This window comes from Neoarius graeffei, chromosome 12 (genome assembly GCF_027579695.1).
Source record: "Neoarius graeffei isolate fNeoGra1 chromosome 12, fNeoGra1.pri, whole genome shotgun sequence".
Classification (NCBI taxonomy): Eukaryota; Metazoa; Chordata; class Actinopteri; order Siluriformes; family Ariidae; genus Neoarius; species Neoarius graeffei.
In genome coordinates this window covers 25,748,311-25,767,768 of record NC_083580.1, presented here as the reverse complement: position 1 = coordinate 25,767,768, position 19,458 = coordinate 25,748,311, and the positions used below count along the sequence as shown (strand labels likewise).

Here is a 19,458-nt window from a genome sequence, read left to right as displayed (position 1 = left end):
TTGTAGGAATGAAGATCTAAAGGAGATGCTGGAGAGCAGCAAGGAGTCTCACAAACTAGAGGCCATGAAGAGGGTGGTGGCGGTAAGTGTTTTTTTTTTTTTTTTTTTTATGTAATTGAGTGCATGTGAGAAATAAATGAGCATGATGGTGAGAGCATACACAGGGTGGCCGCGGGTCCTTAAAGTCTTAAATTTAATTTTCCTAAAATAAGGCCATTAAAAAGTCTTAAATTGTCTTAAATTTCAAACCCCGTGGTCTTAAATTTTCAATCTTAAATTTATGGAGATTTTATTCAGTCATATCGTTAAAATGTGGTACACTTTGGATGGGGGAAAAGTTTAATCGTTTTTGATGCTCACAATTATACCGCGCAGGCTCCGAATCCACCGGTTGCTAGACACGCGCATGCTTGACAACCACTCAGTGCCTGATCTGTTGTGTAAGTCCTGTCGTTTGAGAGAGAGAGCAGCCCCTCCCCTCTCCGCTCCCTGAGTGGAGCTCGTCGCCTTGGTAACGGTGCAGGGAAAAGACACAATATGACAAGCAAAGAGCGCTTTTTCTCAGCGTTCCCTCTCCTCGAACAACGCTGATTTACACGGAAACGAAAGGAGCTATTCACAAAATTCTTTCACATTGAGCGCTACAAGGCTCCCATGAACACATTTTTTTTTTTTTTTGAAATTGTATCTTTATTTGGAATGGACAGAAGAATACATCCGCATGGCATCATTAATAGGAATACAAGCAAAAACCAATCCAGTTTTTTGTGTTTAAACCAGGAAGGGCGTAGCACACGCCGACATGGTCAATAAGTCCACAGAATGAAAAGTCGTGAAGTCTGGGTCAGACTTCGTTTGTCTCTTGCATGACCCTTAATCCTTTAACCCAAGATTGGGCAAGATTTGAGTCACAGTTGCCTGTTGGGAACATGGTTAACTTCTTAAGGCCCAGTCTGACGAAGTGTGTGGGGCCAGTGGAGTACACACGTTCTCCTGGATAGCATCCTGGAACATCTCAGTTAACAGTAAACAGTTAGTACAGAACTATATACAGAAACAGTTGGTGGGGGGGTCCCCGCTGCTGCCGACATAAAAATAAACATTCCTTATCAAGCAGATCAAATGATTAGGGTACAACATAATATTGCCAGTGAGATCAGGTAAAGTCTGCTCTCGTGGGGGTAATGAAGGAAATCCATTTGTTCCAAATTTGGTAAAATTCGTTCTTTTGGATTCTTATTTGGTAGGTCAATTTTTCCATTCTAAATATCTCCAAAGTAATTCCAATCCAGTCGTCTAGGGTGGGCTGAGTCGGACTTAACCATCTCCTTGTAATTGTCTTTTTACTTGCCACCAAGAGTAATTGCAGCAGCTTTATCTCTCTCTTACTTTTCAAAAAAGGAACATAACCCAAGTACAGTGCAACATAACTCAGGGGTATTTGAGTGTTAAAGACAGTGCTTAATGTAGACTGGACATCCCTCCAGAAAACTACTTACTTGGGACAGTCCCAGAAAATATGGTAGTGGTTGACAGCAAACGAGCCACAATTCCTCCAGCATGGCGTAGTTGCACCTTTGTACCTCTCCTGATACGGTGTCTTGAAATATCTTATAATATTCTTCCAGCAATGCTCTCTCCAGACCATAGAGTTAGATGTTGACCATTGAAAGGACCAGATATTACTCCAGGCCTCCTCGGAAATCTTGATCCCTGATTCCTTTTCCCATTTATCTTTAATGTATAGGGTGTTATTATTGCTGGAGTAGGAAAGAGCTTTATACAGTTTTGAAATAGATTTAGAGGGGATCATGGTCAAGGCATTTTTCATAATGTGGGAGAATGCTAATTCAACATCTGAAAGGTCAGTTAGTTTACATTCATGATCGATATAAGAACGTAGTTGCAGGTATCTATGAAATTCGTTCCGTGCCAAGCCGTGTTCGTCTCTCAGGGTAGCAAAGCTGCACACAGTGTTTCTTTGCGTAAGTGATATGAATGCTGTGAGGCCATACAATGTCCACAATTTGAACCCGGAGTCGTGTCTGTTGGGAAGGAAATCAGAGTCATAAGCGAACCACCTAAATATCCTCAACATTTTATCTATCCCGCTGATATTGATCACCCTCTGCCAAACCTGTAATGTATGGGTCAACCAAGGGTTACCCAACTTAACCACCCTGTCTATTAAGCCCTTATCCGCTATTACTGCTTGAATTGGGAACTGTATCAGTAATTTGGACTCTAGCTCCTTCCATTTGGCTGTATATGTTGCATTACTCCATAATAGAAGGGGAGCAATTTGTGCAGCATAATAGTAATTCCTTAGGCAGGGGAGGCCCAGCCCTCCCCTCTCCTTGGGAAGTTGAAGAGTGGCAAATTTAATTCTTGGTTTCCGACCCAGCCAGATAAATCTGGAGATCCATTTATCCCACTCCCTGAATTGGTTTTCACTCACTTCAACAGGCAAATTCCTAAAAAGATAAAGTAGATGTGGTAACACATTCATTTTGATTGCACTAATTCTAGCACTAAGGCCCAGGAAAGGGATCAGGCTCCATCTATGTAAATCGTTCTTTACAATAGAGGATATTGGCTCATAGTTTGCCCGGAAGAGCCCCGAGAGGTCCCTGGTCAGAATTATCCCTAGATATTTGATTTTCTCGTTTTCCCAATTTAGCTTAAATTTGTCACTAAGAGCCGCAGGGGCTGTATAATTAAGTGTCATCACCTGGGTTTTTGAGATGTTGACTTTATAGCCCGAAAGCTTACCAAATTCACTCAGAGACGACATCAGTTCCCTGAAAGATCTCTCTGGGTCCCCCAGGCACACCAGTACGTCATCAGCAAACATCGCTACCTTGTGTTCAACTCCTGAAAGAGCAATACCCTTGATATTTTTGTTTTGTCTTATTAATTGACCTAGAGCTTCTATAAATAAGTTAAAGAGGAGAGGTGAGACTGGACAGCCCTGTCTGCAGCCACGCTGCAGGGTAAAGGCACTTGAAAGATCACCATTGATCTTGATACGGGCTGAGGGACTATCATATAAGGCCTGAATTGTTCTGATAAACTTGTCATGAAGTCCAAACTTCCCCATCACCTTGTACAGGAAAGCCCATCTGACTGAGTCGAAAGCCTTCTCAGCATCCAGGCTTCCGACAATTGCTTGAGTTTTGTATTTGTCCTAGGATATGTAGTATTCTTCTGATGTTATCTGTTTGTCTGTGATGAATAAAACCACTCTGGTCTAAATTAATGAGGTTAGGCAGCAACTTCTCCAATCTGCGGGCAAGAATAGAAGTGAATAGTTTATAATCTAAATTTAAGACGCTAATTGGTCGATAATTCCCACATTCTTGTCTATCTTTCCCTTCTTTTAGGATAACTGAGATAGTAGCCTCCCTCCAGGAGGGCGGAACTACTCCGTTCATTAGGATGTAATTGAATGTCTTAAGCAATATAGGGACTAGCTCCGTCCTTAGGATGCGATACCATTGGGAATTGTACCCATCCGGTCCAACTGCCTTTCCTGATTTTAGTCTGGAGATAGCTGCGTTAATTTCCTGTGTTGAGATTGGCTTTATCAAAAGCTCATTTTCAGATTCTGAAATTAAAGGCAAGTCTAGACTGCCGAGAAAGGAATCAATGCAATGCTCCTCAGAAGCATCAGATTGTGAATATAGATCCCTGTAGAAGACCTCAAAGCATTCCTGAATCCTCTCCAGTTTGGATTCTATTGCATTAGTTTTAGGGTTCTTAATTTTATAGATAGTGCTTTCCTCCTGTTGTTTCCGTAGTTTGTACGCCAAATACTTAGTTGATTTCCCTCCGATCTCATAATATTTCTGCCTTAGGAAAGTTAGATTCCTCTGAGCCTCCTGTGTGTATATATCATTGATTTCTCCTTGTAGTTTCCTGATTTCCTGCTTTACAGTGGGGTTAGGGTGGTTAATATCTTCCTGTTGTTTCGTCTTTAGCCTTGACAGTAAAATTGTTAGCTTTTGATCTTTGGTTTTTTTCAGGTGAGAAGTGATGGAAATTAATTTGCCTCTCATTACTGCTTTCAACGCGTCCCACAGAATGATTGCAGACACCTCTCCTGTGTCGTTAATTTCTAGAAATTCTTTAATGTCTTCTTTTATTTTAGAAACGATGGTAGGATCGTTGAGTATATTTGAGTTAAATTTCCACAGGGTATTTCGTTTTTTCCTAGCCAACCGCAGAGACATAGAAATAGGACTATGATCAGATAAATCCCTTGTTAATATTTCACAGTCTCTAATCTTGAATCTGTCCACATTAAACATAAAGAAGTAATCTAGCCTAGCATAGACTTTGAATGGAGCAGAGTAGTGTGTGTAGTCTCGGCTAGATGGATAGAGCTCTCTCCACACATCCATGATTCCCATTTCTATCAGATAAGACTTAACTTTCCTAATGAGTGTATTAGCGTGCTTAGTCGGATTGGAGGAGTCTAGTGTGGGATCAAGTCTGAAGTTGAAATCCCCCCCCACAGACGACTGTGCCCTGTGAGCCCACCATTAAATCAAAAATTTTCCTGTAAAAAGCCCAGTCGCTCCCAGGGGGGGCGTACACATTTAGAATAGTAATTTCAGATCCCTCTATACTTCCTGTTACCCTGACAAATCTGCCCTCCTCATCACTTATTTCAGAAATGTGTTCATAGTTAAGGGTGCCAGAAATTAGTATCACCACCCCCCTTTTGTGTTTTGATTTAACCGATGAGGAAAATACATGTTTAAAGCCCCTTCTCCTCAGCCTCAGATGATCTGCTTGGTTCATGTGGGTCTCCTGAAGTAAGGCAATTTGGGCTCTTTCTTTAATTTAGATAATATTTTGTTCATCTTAATTATATTCAGAACCCCATTTACATTGAAGGACATAATTTTCACTGGCTCAATTTGCATGTAAATATATTAGATACACAAACAACGTACCCCAACAGCAGCGGACAACCCATCCCCCCATGAAACAAACCAGAAACAAACAGATATGTGTGGTGTTTAACTGAAACACAAATGCGTCAAGCCAAACTTCCAGCAGTGAATCACTTCCACTGCTTCCCTTAGTCTTTGAAGGAGAACCCCTATTTACTCTGAGTTAGGGGGCCTTCCAATGTGATGGCGCCCTCTGAAAAGAGAATCCCACCCCATTTTGACTCGACCCTAGTTGTACATTACCCTGTCGTCCATGTCACAAGCACATTATAATATTAGTTCTCTTCCCGTCTGTATACTTGCAGCCTCTCCTTGTATCCTGCAGTTCCCCGGTTCTGCCGCGAGCGCCGTCCCCCGGCATCCCGCCACGCCGACCATCTCTGTATTTTCTCTCTAGGGGTTGTCGACGGTTTAATCACTTTCACCGGAAACCCCCGGCTCGCCAGGTCCGCCGTCGCTTCCTCCACCGTGTTGTAGACTCTTGCACCTTCCTCATAAAACACTTTAAGGCGGGCTGGGTAGAGGGTTCGGAATCGTAGGTTCTTGTCCTTCAGGACCCTCCGCGCCTCTGCGTACTCCTTCCTCATAGCCATGATCTCCGGGGGATAGTCGTGGTCGAGGTTTATCTTACTGTTGTTCCACATAAAGCCCTTCTTCTGCCATGCCAGCCTAAGCACTTCTTCTTTAGTAGTGAAACACAAAAACTTTACCAGGGTCGATCTAGGTTGGGAACCGCCGGGAGGGAGGGAGGGAGACGCTCTGTGTGCCCTCTGGATTTGGAGGGCTATTGACGAGGGGATGTTTAAATTCTCCCGAAGTAGCTTCTCCACAAAATTAACCATGGATTGTGATCCAACCTCCGCTCCCTCTGGAATCCCGTATATCCTGATGGTCTCCCTCCGCGAGTATGCCTCCAGTGATGTCAGCTTAGACTGAAGTTTTTCCTGCATTATTAGCATTTCGGCTAATATCTCGTCTGTGCCTTGGATCTTATCTTCATGCTCGGCGACCCTGGATTCCACGTCGTTGATCCTCGCATTTGTTTTATCCAGCTCCCCTCTGATATCTTGTAATTGTGTTTTCGTGTCTTTTCGGAACTCTTTCACCTCTTTCCCGACGGCTCTCAACTCGTTCAGTATCAGCATCAAGTTTACCGGCTCGTCCTCTTTCTCTGTCCCAGCGCTGTCATAGCTGGGGGCGGGGGAGGCGTCCCGGCTAGCCCCGGGAGAGCTAGCATTAGCTTCACCTGTTAGCTGCGTTTCGTCATCTTCGGCAGTTAACTTTTTACCCTTTTTGTTCCTCTTGGACGTCATCTGTGCCCCTTATCCTTTGTTTTCGTGCACTTCGTAAGGTAATAATTTCGCTTCGGGGCAGTTTTATTTAACTCTTGTCGAGAGCTCTCTCTCTAAGCCGCCATCCTCTCCGACCCCCACCGGAAATCCCCCATGAACACATTTAATGTAAGTTTTTTTTTTTTTTTTTTTTTTGGTCCCTAGTATAAAAAATGTGGACAATAGAGCGAGTTAAAAACAAGTGACATTTCTGATTTTGCAGTCAAAGCGCTGCCAGGTTTATGGGAGTCTATAACTTTCTTTTTCTCTTTCTTTCTTTCTCTCTCTCTCTCTCTCTCTAGCTGATAGCTAGGGGGAAAAATGCATCAGAGCTGTTTCCTGCTGTCGTGAAAAATGTTGCAAGCAAGAACCTTGAGGTAAGAGCAACAAAATCTAAATATCTTATTTCATGAAAATGTTTTGTGACCTTCACTGATGCATATACATGTAATAATGGCTGTGACATGGACAAAATACCAAGCATCCAAGTCTAAAGACTTAAAACCCTGGTTAGAAAGTGGAACACAGTGAGGGAGAACCCAGAGAGAGAAAACAAGCTGGATAGAAGGATTGGGGGAGGGGTGTTAATTGAATGCTGGGGAACTTGTGGACATTTCTCTTTCCATAATCCTGACTGCCAAGCTCTGCCCTGCTCTACTATCTGTCAGAGTCCTTATTGCTGGGTTTCACGTGATGTCACATCCACCTCATTAGTTATTCAAAACTTTAGCTGGTGGTCTACCAAAGCTCAGTTGACGAGGCATTTGTCAAAGGAGGTGCATTGCTCGCGTGAAAAATGCCTTATGCTTGCGTTATTTTAGATTGTTTGAATCGATCAAACCATGAAACTGATAAGTTTCTTCAGGGTTCCCCATGAACTAATAAAGGTGGCTTTTGAACCCCTCACTGAAGTCAAAGGGAGCCAAGTTGAAGCATGCTCGAGTTTGCAGTGATCACTTCGTGAAAGGTTTGTATATCCCTCTTAGCTATGTTAGTGTTTTCCAAGTACTTTTCTTGCTATGTGTCATTATTTTATGTTTGTTTGTTTTTTAAATTGCCCAGCTGTTTCTTTGTTTACTCCTCACAGTCCATATGCATGTAGGTCGTGACAAAATTCTTACCCAGCCATAGTTACAATGCACCGTAATCACTTGTCCGGCTTGTTTAACTAAGATCCAGGTCTTTTAAAGGGTTTTTTGATGATCTTTCTTTGTGAATGATTTACCTGAGAGATGAGAGTAAACACAAGTGAGAATCAAGTGAACGGTTTGTTTACACTTCAACTTGCAGCACTTCGTTGTAAAGATGCCAACGAAAAGCTTTTAAAAAAAAAAAAATACAATACTTACATGGGCAAAAACAATACAGGATTCATTTGGCAGCGACTTGATACCGAGGTCCTTTACCCAGCTTGCATATATTTAAAAAAAAAAAAAGTTGTAAGCCTACATGCTCTCTCCCACCTGTTTTACAGTGTAGAAGGATGTCTGCAACACCGGATAGTTCAAGATATCGGGGAACTCGACTGAAGGGTGGTTTTTGAGATCGTATGACACATCCTTCTTTCGCAGACTTGTAGGGGTATATTCCACTGCACATGGCAATCTTGTGAATATATCTAAAGTGAGCAGTGGCTTCTAGATTACAAGCATACGGTTATTGCTAGTTGTTTGCACTATGGCAGCCATTTAGACCACCAGCTATTTCACTTCCAGTAAAACCACTAAGAAAAGTCATGTGTTGTGTTCAAGATAGCGGATATCGCATCGCAAAATGTGACTCAATTTTGAAGAATTGCTAATAAATTTCCCCAGTGTATCGCACAGAAATGCGATGCAAAAAGTTGCCCAACTGCGAGCTTCCTTGGGCGAGTTATGAATTTTTAAAGTCTGCCTGGAGCCATGGCTTGCATAAAAGTGCATGGCAAGGAGCGGGGCTCGCGCGGTGGCAAATAACATCCCAAGGCGCGGTCCAAGCATGGGCACAGCCTGTTGGTTCGTAGGGGATTGTGTACAGGGAGGTGTACGCAAAATTTGGCTTCTCTGGGACCTCTGGTGGTAGAGTTATGAATTTTTAAAGGCTGGCTGGATCAGTGAATCATATGGAAACTTAAGGCGCGGAGGTGAGCTCGCGCTGGGGTGAATAACATCTTGAGAAGCAGTCCTACCAGGCTGTGCCCATGCTAGTTTGCAAGGGCACGGGGAGAAGGAGGTGCATGAAATTTAGAAGTACACCAAAACCTTTAACATTTACTCAGTTTTGTGATCAAAAGTTCTAGCTTTAAAATGAGGGCTCAAATAGATGACATTCCTAGCTGGATATGACAGAGCCTAATCTAGGGCGCGTAATACGCAATAATGCGCGTTTTTTATCTGTCTGTCGCACATCCACTTTTTGGGCACGAGAGTGATCTATTCATTTTGTCATGCATTTATAAGTAGAGAGCGTGTAGTTGCGTTTTACTGAATCTTGTGCGTATCAATTTGTCAGCACCAGCTAGCAAGCACTGCAGTAAATATAGCGTTGTTTACACAACAATCGGAAAATATTGGAAAGGACCGAAGTATTCCGAATGGTTTATTTAGCGGGTAAAACAGTTTTGTGAACTATATCGTTGGTCACTGAACCGGAAGACAGTGTATCTCAACCAATCGTGTGAAGTGTTTTAAAAATACCCAAAAGCACATGGCATATCGTTCTGTCTCATCCAAACATAATGATGTCAAAGCGCGTGGTCACGTTGAAAGACCTTTGGACGAAAAAAGGAAACAAAACGAAGACACAGAAGTGAGTATTATGTTATTAATCATATTCAAATAGTAAAGGTGCTTAGTTGATATATAAGACATGTACAAGTTTGTGTACAAATATGATCTTAGAGTAATTATGACAGTGTGAAGACATACTAAGTCATTTGATTCTGATTGATAATGGTTTTTGAAGTTTGAATTTGATATTTTCCTAATGCCAATATACAATTAGTTTGATAATGTTTGGTATTATGTAAGTTTTATTTAAAAATATTATGAAATATATTTAATCTGTTCTTGTGTAATTGTAGGTACTGTAAGGCTGCTGGGCCATAGAAGGTTCACGCTGCATGCTGCACGCTGCACGCTACACGTTCACATGAAGAACCGGACCCTGGGCCATTAAACTTCATGCTTGGATGTTCACGTGTTGCGTCTGTTCTACTTTGACCGAGTAACCAACAATATGGACTCTTCGGATGACGACGATTGCCTCATTCTGCTTTTACTGAGACAGAGGAAGAGAAAAAGGAACAGAATTTGGAGCCGAGAACACTTCCTTCTGAGAGAAACCCGTGGTGAATTTCACCGAACATTCTATAATCTGCTTGACAATCCCGATGAAGAACTATTTTTCAATTATACCATTCAATTATATTTTTTCTGAAGTTTTCCCCTGAAAGCATAGAGTTATCTCCCTAGACCCGTTCTGATTGGCTGGCGCGGCGGTGACCGCATGCATTGACTGGAATTTCTATCTTCACGCCTAGAAAAAAGTGTGCATGTTCATTTCTCGCTTCACGCGTGAAGTGTGCTGCGTGCAACGTGAACGCCGTTCTATGGCCCAGAGCAAGTCATGCTACGTTTGTCCACTTTTCTTTACACGCGTGTAGCGTGCAGCGTGCAGCGTGAACCTTCTATGGCCCAGCAGCCTAAGATTGTAAATGATAGTTTATATACTTTTTAGGAAGTCTGAATTTTGAGATTATCTCCAGTCATTTACAGTATGTCAACATCTAGTTTAAACATGGGTAGATTGTTTAATGTTTTTCACTTTCATGAAAGGTGGTCTGAACAAAACAAATATAGCATTTTTCTGCGGTCTCAAAAGTAGCCGGTCACCGGCGGCAAATCGCCGTCTGTGGCTTGTTATGCCGCCGGCTATTGTCAGTCGAGTCACAAAATTTAATATTAAATATTTCTGACGGCAAAAAAAGTTGTGAACGTAAATTACATCCACTATGTCATGTATGTGCGTTGCCGCGTCAACTTTGTTTACATCCTCGACATGAGTGCAGCCATTACTGCCCCTTGTGCCATATGTAAGCCGTACTCTGATTGGCTTAGTGTGTTCCATGGACTGTGAATGGTTCATACCATCATGTGAATCACAAATGGCGACGAAGAGAGTTGCAAGCGGCTCCATGCTGGATGCGTGGCTAAAAAGGTCTAGAGGGAAGGGTAAGTACGTTTTGAACGCAAATTTATTGTCATTATGTTGATATAGAAAAATAAATACGTCTTAGTCCACCGTTTCTCAGCCTTGCTTAAGACATTATAATCGCAGATCGTAAAGTTGACTCTGCGTTTGACAGCTGCTCGAAAAAACAAACTGCGTGCATAACAGTGCTAATCAAGCTTAAGCTAGATGACCCGCCTCAAATACCCGTCCCGGGTAAATGTTATCCCAATTTTAGATGACCTGCTCCAAACCATCCCGCCCCATGAAAAATTCGTACTTTGCGTCTCTCTCTCTCATATATATATATATACACACACACACAGGGGTTAAATTGGGATTGGTTATGTGGGGGGGCTCTGCCTCGTACCTGCCCCCGCCGCCCTGCCCCAATATACTTTTTGGAAAATAACCCTCTAATTTGATAACCATATCATATTGCACAGAGATATACACCTTATCTGTGTGTTGTAGGCCTATGTGTGTCTTGTAGTGCCCCCCTACACATTATGGCAGTTTGAATGTAGATTGGTTGGCCAATGTAACAGATTGTACAGGTTGTTGTACATTGGTTTGAAGGAAATGATTAGTGGGGGGTCTGGGGGTCCTCCCCCAGAAGTTTTTTATTATCATGTTATTTGCTGAATTCTGGTGCATTTTAATAAGTTGTTAGCTGACTTTACAGAGGTAGGTTGAGCAATATCATGTTAAATCTTGTCACATGCCTACAGGTGAAAAATGTGAAGGAGAAATGTTCAGTGAGAAAATTTGAAGGCTTGCACAATCTTAAACCAAAACAGTTGATTTATTTTGGAGGATAAATGTTAAATATGCCAAAACACTGTCAGTCAAATTGTCAATCAAATATATTCATGCAGTGAATGCAACCAAATACAAACAACACTGTAACATTGGAAGCATTTATTATTATTGTTATTATTATGTATTCAATTATTTATTTGGCATGTGGTGCTTTTTGTGTTGTCTAGAACATAAGATGAGCATATTATAGCAGCAAAATAGAAGCACAATCATTTGAATGCAGCAAAACTTTTGCTGCATTCAAATGACTGTGCTTCTATTTTGCTGCTATAATATGCTCATCTTATGTATGTTCTAGACAATACAAAAAGCACCACATGCCAAATAAATAATTGAATACATAATAATGACAATAATTACACTAATAATAGGATCGTATGCAGGTAAAAGGGGAGACGGTGTACGGAGAAAATTATAAACAAGTCACAACGCTGAAACACAAGCCCAAAAACCCGCAAACCACGACTTCTGGTTTTTTTTTAAAGCAAGCTCACAAAAAAAGAAACCCCAAAGTCGCTTATAAAAAGCGGAATTGGTAACCCACGCAGTGTTCCAGAAACCAGAATCTCTGATCGCAAGTTCTGTTCTAAATAGCTTTGACAGGTCGTCTTATCAGGAAAACTATGATCTATCTCATAAAAGTCATGGGTTTATTGATTAATAAAACGATATTTAATTATTCAGAACTGAAAATCGTGAAAAGGGTTTGTTGCTTTTGATGTGTGTGTGATCATATGCCATCCGCTCCGAGCTTATGTGCCGGGGCTCAGCCCCGGACAGCCCCGGCCCAATTTAACCCCTGTGTGTGTATGTATATGTGTGTGTGTGTGTGTATGTATATATATATATATATATATATATATATATATATATATATATATATAAATAATACCATATTTTTCGGACTATAAGTCACACTTTTTTTCATGGTTCGGCTAGCCATGCGACTTATACTCCGGTGCGACGTATATATGTTTTGGTTTTTTTTTTTTTTTTTTCACCGCGGAATAACTGGAGCTGATGCTGAGTCTGACGACAGCCACGCAGAAGAAGAGGAAACGGCGCTTCATCTGCCGCTGGAGTTGGCAGAGTTGTTCAGAAGCGACACCGAGGATGAGGAAGTCAATGGATTTGCTGATTTGGAGTGAAATCGCCAGCTTGATAAACTTGATTGACCTGTGTTTTATTATTAATGATAGGGCTATAGTTATTTAAATAAATTATGTAATGATTTTAGGCAGTGCTTAATTTGTGAAGTGGGAGGTCCCGGAACGCAGGAGGTGGGTGGGTCCGGCGACTCAAAAAAAAAAAAAAGGTGGGGGGTGGTTTACTATAACTTTACGCACACACGCTTATTGTGTGTGTAAAAAAAAAAATATCAGACATTATGATCTTAGAAAACGCTTTAGTGACGAACAGTTAGACAGTAATATGTCGTGATATGTTATAAAATATTATTTTTATTAGGCTATATATTAAATTATATATTAAATTTATATTCTAAAATAAGACTACTCATATCACAACCGGTTTATTTCACCATTGGAGATCAGATCACACAAGACATGAGTTAAATTACTCTTTTTAAGGATTTAAGTAGGGGATTTAAAAGCGGTTGTTTTTTTTTTTTTTTTCACTAGACGGTTGTCTTTGGAGATGATATACCTATAGCCTACTTGACCTCTGATTTAATGAAATAAAATTCGACAAAAATGAAGAATGACTCTCCTCGATGATGACTACAGCTTTAATAACAAAGATGAAAGAGCCATGGGGCGATAATAAGCCCTACCGGTAAAAATAATCTAAAAGCAAACTGATTAATGCATCAGTAATAGGCTACTAATATTAGTTATAATAATAATAATATAGGCTATTAGTAATAACGATAGTGATAGTATTAAAGATAGTAGTAGATATTTAAAATAATCAGACTAGGCTACTTACAGGGCAAAGGGTGCGTTATCACTGCTCAGCTGTTCGTTTATTAAATAAACAATGCAGTTGCGCAGTAACCACGCGCCGCTTATCAGATAGAATCACAGATTCTATGGATAGAATAACCCTTCAAAAAAGTGCGACTTATAGTCCGGTGCGACGTATATGTTTTTTTCGTCTTCATAATGCATTTTTTGGCTGATGCGACTTAAACTCCGGAGCGATGTATAGTCCGGAAAATACGGGGTGTGTGTATATATGTGTATATATATATATATATATATATATATATATATATATATATATATATATATATATATATGTGTGTGTGTGTATATGTATGTGTATATGTGTGTGTATAAAAAAAGTGCTGCTAGCTGCTGTTTTTTAATAACGATGAAGTCAGCTGATGAAGTACATGTAGCTGCATTTTATGTAACAGTTTATTGACTGCCAAAAAATAAACATTTTGATTATAATTGAAGTTTTGTTCTTCATCTGTATTAAAGATTTCACCATATTCTTCAATAGTATTAGAGAATCTGGAGAAACTTGTCACCTTAGCTTAGTCAAAGTGCATATCAGACTTAAAATTATTATATCATCCATATGTGGATTTCAATCGGACTACTTTTCGTGTTTATTTGCAAATATTTCTGAAATTTGATAAAATGACTGAGGTATGGTTTCATATTTCAAGTTTCCAAATAGTATTGATTACCCTTTATTTTCACTGTTAAAAGTTACCAGAGGCCACCATTTCTCAGTGCATTTCATAAAATTTTCCGTGCCCAAAGGGGGGCGCACCCCCCTTTGAAACCCCCCCGCACGCTTTGCGTGCATTATGTCTGCCACTGGCAGACATTTTACCATTTTGCACCCTGCTGTAAATTATTTGTTCCCTGCTATTCTCCCAAACTTTGAAGCCCCTGATTTTTTTTAAATATTTGATAGTGATTTTATTTTATTCAGAAAGTCAGATTTTTCATATTATTAATTAATATTGGCAAGACTACATGGATTTTAGACTTAACTATATCAAATGATGTAATATTAACCTAGTCATATTTGATATGCAATATTATACTACTGGTGGTCAAATTGGTAAAAATAGGCTAGTCACATGATTTATAGTAAAACAGTAACCTAGTCATATAACAGAACTAGTCATATTTGTAAGGTTTTGCAGTATATAATTCTTCATATAATTTTTGATCTAAAATCTTTACATTTTTAAAGTTCAGATCTGATCATAATGTTTGTGCAATACTATAAACTGTGCATAAGTGTTTGCTGATATGGTTTTCATATCACTGTATTAAAGGATATGTATAGTGCCATCATTATATTATATAGATTAACATCTGATATGAATGTTTGTTACATGTGTTTAGTTTTATTAATAAAACTGTTCTGTTTATAGATGTACTCTTGAAAATATCTACCAATGTATTACTTATTTTTCTGTCCCCACTAACTGGAACAAATGAGGGATATTTTTACCCATGTTAATATTTTCTGTCCCCTGTTTCTACAACTAGTGAGGGATCTGTCCCCTATTTTCAAATTCCTAGATTAGGCTCTGTATGAGTAATGACCAAAAATGGGTCTTTAGAGCTTGCTGTAGTAGTTGTACTATTACTTTTTTGCATATTAGCATAATGATAAGGCTCACTGCAATAAAACATTATTGTAAACTTGTCATAAGACTCGTGTCTTTATTTTCTGTCACTCACATTTTATTTATATATATATATATATATATATATATATATATATATATATATATATATATATATATATATATAAATAAATAAAACAAAAAAAGCTGCACAAAATTTTGGAATTACTACACAATTACTGTTGTGTAACTTTTTTTTTTCTTTTTTGTGCAGCCAAAATAATGCTATCTTGAATGCTGGTCATGTGACTGAAAGCCAGCAATAGTCAGGTTTTGCCACTCAGCAACCATCTTGGGAACACACCCATGCAGTTATTTTGGGATACCAAGACCAAGTGCTCATCTAAATGAATGGGGAGAGAGCCATAACTACACTTTCAATGGCCACCAGGACAAACACTGCATGTATAAAATCACCAGTGGAAGCCGATTTATATATTTAAAAAAAAAATGCTGAAAATGTTTGGTGACTTTGCCCCAAAATAAGGTTTAAAAAGCTTTCCCCCCCCCACAGGCTGTACTGTACTTGTATTACAGGTGTACTTCTATTACATGTGCACAAGATTGCTACACGGGTGCATCAGTACAACACTACAATTGGCTTAATGTTTTCCGGTTCGGCAGACGATTGGCTTTTTGGGGTGAGGGGTAGGGATATGTGTTATAACTGCCATCTTTGATGTTAAAGATTTTTCCCATAGATTTCTATTCAGGATTATTAGGGGGATGTCCCCTCCCTTATAACATCTCTGTAACTGTGGAGCGTGTGCGGGGTTATTTATTTAAATATACAAGTGTTGCCAGGCAACACAAACCTCGCCCAGCAGTCTGGCCTATTCACCTTACAAGGTGAATCCGTGACCATCTTTAGTTTGACATTTCAAGGTCAACATTCATGGTGCGAAATGAAAGCCCATATGGGGCTACCTATATGTTGATTGGTAATATTTCTCAATCATCAGCTGTCGGGTTATGGTCCTATGAAAATCCATGACCTTGAGTTTGACATTTAAAATCATTCAAGGTCAAGAGTCATTGGTGGCAACTGAAAGCCCATATGGGACTTATGTTGATGATGGTAAACATCTGTCAGTCATTAATCATTGGGAAGTTATGAGCCTCTGAAAACCCGTGACCTTGAGTTTGAACTTTCAAGGTCACTCATGGTCAAAGGTCATGATGCCAAATGAGAACCCATATATGACTTTCTCTCGTCTCGTCGTCTTCCGCTTTATCCGGGACCGGGTCGCGGAGGCAGCAGTCTAAGCATGGAAGCCCAAACTTCTCTTTCCCCAGAAACCTCGGCCAGCTCCTCGGGAAGAACACAGAGGCGTTCCCAGGTCAGCCGAGAGACATTAGTCCCTCCAGCGTGTCCTGGGTCTTCCCCGGGGCCTCCTCCCAGGGGGACATGCCTGGAACACCTCCCCAGGGAGGCGTCCAGGAGGCATCCAAAAAAGATGCCCGAGCCACCTCAGCTAATTCCTCTCGATGTGGAGGAGCAGCGGCTCTACTCCGAGCTCCTCCCGAGTGACTGTGCTTCTCACCCTATCTCTAAGGGAGCGCCCAGCCACCCTGCGAAGGAAACTCATTTCGGCCGCTTGTATCCGTGATCTTGTTCTTTCGGTCATTACCCAAAGCTCATGACCATAGGTGAGAGTCGGAACGTAGATTGACCAGTAAATTGAGAGCTTCGCCTTTTGGCTCAGCTCTTTCTTCACCACGACGGACTGGTAAAGCGACCGTGTCACTGCGGAGGCTGCACCGATCCACCGGTCAATCTCGCGCTCCATCCTTCCCTCACTCGTGAACAAGATCCCGAGATACTTAAACTCCTCCACTTGAGGCAGGACTTCTCCACCAACCTGAAGAGGGCAAGCCCCCCTTTTCCAGTCGAGAACCATGGCCTCAGACTTGGAGGTGCTGATTCTCATCCCAGCCGCTTCACACTCGACTGCAAACCGCCCCAGTGCATGCTGGAGGTCCTGGTTTGAAGAAGCCAACAGGACAACATCTGCAAAAAGCAGAGATGAAATCCTGTGGTTCCCAAACAGGATTCCTTCTGGCCCCTGGCTGCGCCTAGAAATTCTGTCCATAAAAATTATGAACAGAACCGGTGACAAAGGGCAGCCCTGCCGGAGTCCAACATTCACTGGGAACAGGTCTGACTTACTGCCGGCAATGTGAACCAGACTCTTGCTCTGTTTGTACAGGTACCCGACAGCCCTTAGCAAAGAGCCCCGAACCCCATACTCCCGAAGCACCCCCCACAGAATACCACGGGGGACACGGTCGAATGCCTTCTCCAGATCCACAAAGCACATGTGGACTGGTTGGGTAAACTCCCATGAACCCTCGAGCACCCTATGAAGGGTATAGAGCTGGTCCAGTGTTCCGCGACCAGGACGAAAACCGCATTGTTCCTCCTGGATCCGAGGTTCGACTATCGGTCGAATTCTCCTCTCCAGTACCCTGGAGTAAACCTTCCCTGGGAGGCTGAGAAGTGTGATTCCCCTATAATTGGAGCACACTCTCTGGTCCCCTTTCTTAAAAAGAGGGCCCACCACCCCAGTCTGCCACTCGAGAGGCACTGTCCCCGACCACCACACGATGTTGCAGAGGCGTGTCAACCAAGACAGCCCCACAACATCCAGAGACTTGAGATACTCAGGGCGGATCTCATCCACCCCCGGTGCCTTGCCACCAAGGAGCTTGCAAACTATCTCAGTGATTTCGGCTTGGGTAATGGACGAGTCCACCTCTGAGTCATCAGCCTCAGTCTCCTCAGTGGAAGACATGACGGTGGGATTGAGGAGATCCTCAAAGTATTCCTTCCACCGCCCGACAATGTCCCCAGTCGAGGTCAACAGCTCCCCACCCGCACTGTAAACAGTGTTGGCAGAGTACTGCTTCCCCCTCCTGAGGTGCCGGATGATTTGCCAGAATTTCTTCGAGGCCGACCAATAGTCTTTCTCCATGGCCTCCCCGAACTCCTCCCAGTTCCGAGTTTTTGCCTCTGCACCTGCCCGAGCTGCAGCACGCCTGGCCTGCCGATTACCAGTCAGCTGCCTCAGGAGTCCTGGAGGTCAACATGGCCCGATAGGACTCCTTCAGCTTGACGGCATCCCTTACTTCCGGTGTCCACCACCGGGTTCAGGGATGGCCACCACGACAGGCACCGGAGACCTTGCGGCCACAGCTCCGAACAGCTGCGTCCACAATGGAGGTAGAGAACATGGTCCACTCAGACTCAATGTCCTCCATCTCCCTCGGAAGCTGGGAAAAGCTCTCCCAGAGGTGGGAGTTAAAGACCTCCCTGACAGAGTGCTCGGCCAGACGTTCCCAGCAGACCCTCGCCATACGTTTGGGCCTGCAAGGTCTGTCCAGCTTCCTCCTCTGCCAGCGGATCCAACTCGCCACCAGGTGGTGATCAGTTGACAGCTCAGCCCCTCTCTTCACCCGAGTGTCCAAGACATAGGGCCAGAGATCAGAGGAAAAGACAACAAAGTCAATCATCGACTTCCGACCTAAGGTGTCCTGGTGCCACGTGCACTTATGGACACCCCTATGCTTGAACATGGTGTTTGTTATGGACAAACCGTGACTAGCACAGAAGTCCAATAACAAAACACCACTCGGGTTCAGATCGGGGAGGCCGTTCCTCCCAACCACGCCCCTCCAGGTGTCACTGTTGTCGCCCACGTGAGCATTGAAGTCCCCCAGTAGCACAATGGAGTCCCCAGTCTGAGCACCCCTAAGTACCTCTCCCAGGGACTCCAAGAAGGCCGGATATTCTACACTGCTATTCGGTCCGTAGGCACAAACAACAGCAAGAGCCCTCTCCCCAATCCGAAGGCGCAGAGAGGCGACCCTCTCGTTCACTGGGGTAAATTCCAACACATGGCGGCTGAGCTGGGGAGCTATAAGCAAGCCCACACCAGCCCGCCGCCGCTCACCATGGGTGACTCCAGAGAAGTGGAGAGTCCAGCCCCTCTCGGAGCTGGGTTACTGAGCCCAAGCTGTGCGTGGAGGTGAGCCCGACTATCTCTAGCCGGTACTTCTCAACCTCCCGCACGAGCTCAGGCTCTTTCCCCCCCAGCGAAGTGACATTCCATGTCCCAACAGCTAGCTGCTGTGTCTGGGGATCAGGTCGTCGAGGCCCCTGCCTTCGACTGCCACCCAATCCACACTGCACCAGCTCCCTACTGCTACCTCTGTGGGTGGTGAACCCACAGGAGGTTGGGCCCACGTCACCTCTTCGGGCTGAGCCCGGTCGGGCCCCATGGGCAAAGGCCCAGCCACCAAGCGCTCGCATGCGAGCCCCAACCCTGGGCTTGGCTCCAGGGTGGGGCCCCGGCTGCGCCATACCGGGTGACATCACAGTCCTTGGTTGTTTCTCCATAAGGGTTTTGGTGAACTGCTCTTGGTCTGGCCTGTCACCTAGGACCTGTCTGCCTTGGGAAACCCTGACGGGCATAATGCCCCCGACAACATGGCTCCTAGGATCATTCAAGCGCAC

At 42.8% G+C, this 19,458-nt stretch overlaps 1 protein-coding gene across 4 annotated transcripts in view; it reads left to right on the top strand.

Annotated features, from left to right (window-relative positions):
- Positions 1 to 19,458, top strand: part of ap3b1a (adaptor related protein complex 3 subunit beta 1a) — a 286,193-nt gene that overhangs the window by 72,497 nt on the left and 194,238 nt on the right. For all 4 annotated transcript variants that reach the window (XM_060935722.1, XM_060935721.1, XM_060935724.1 and 1 more), the window contains exons 2-3: positions 7 to 82; positions 6,595 to 6,669. In XM_060935722.1, the coding sequence (XP_060791705.1) occupies positions 7 to 82; positions 6,595 to 6,669 (151 nt within the window). The remainder of the gene's footprint in view (positions 1 to 6; positions 83 to 6,594; positions 6,670 to 19,458) is intronic.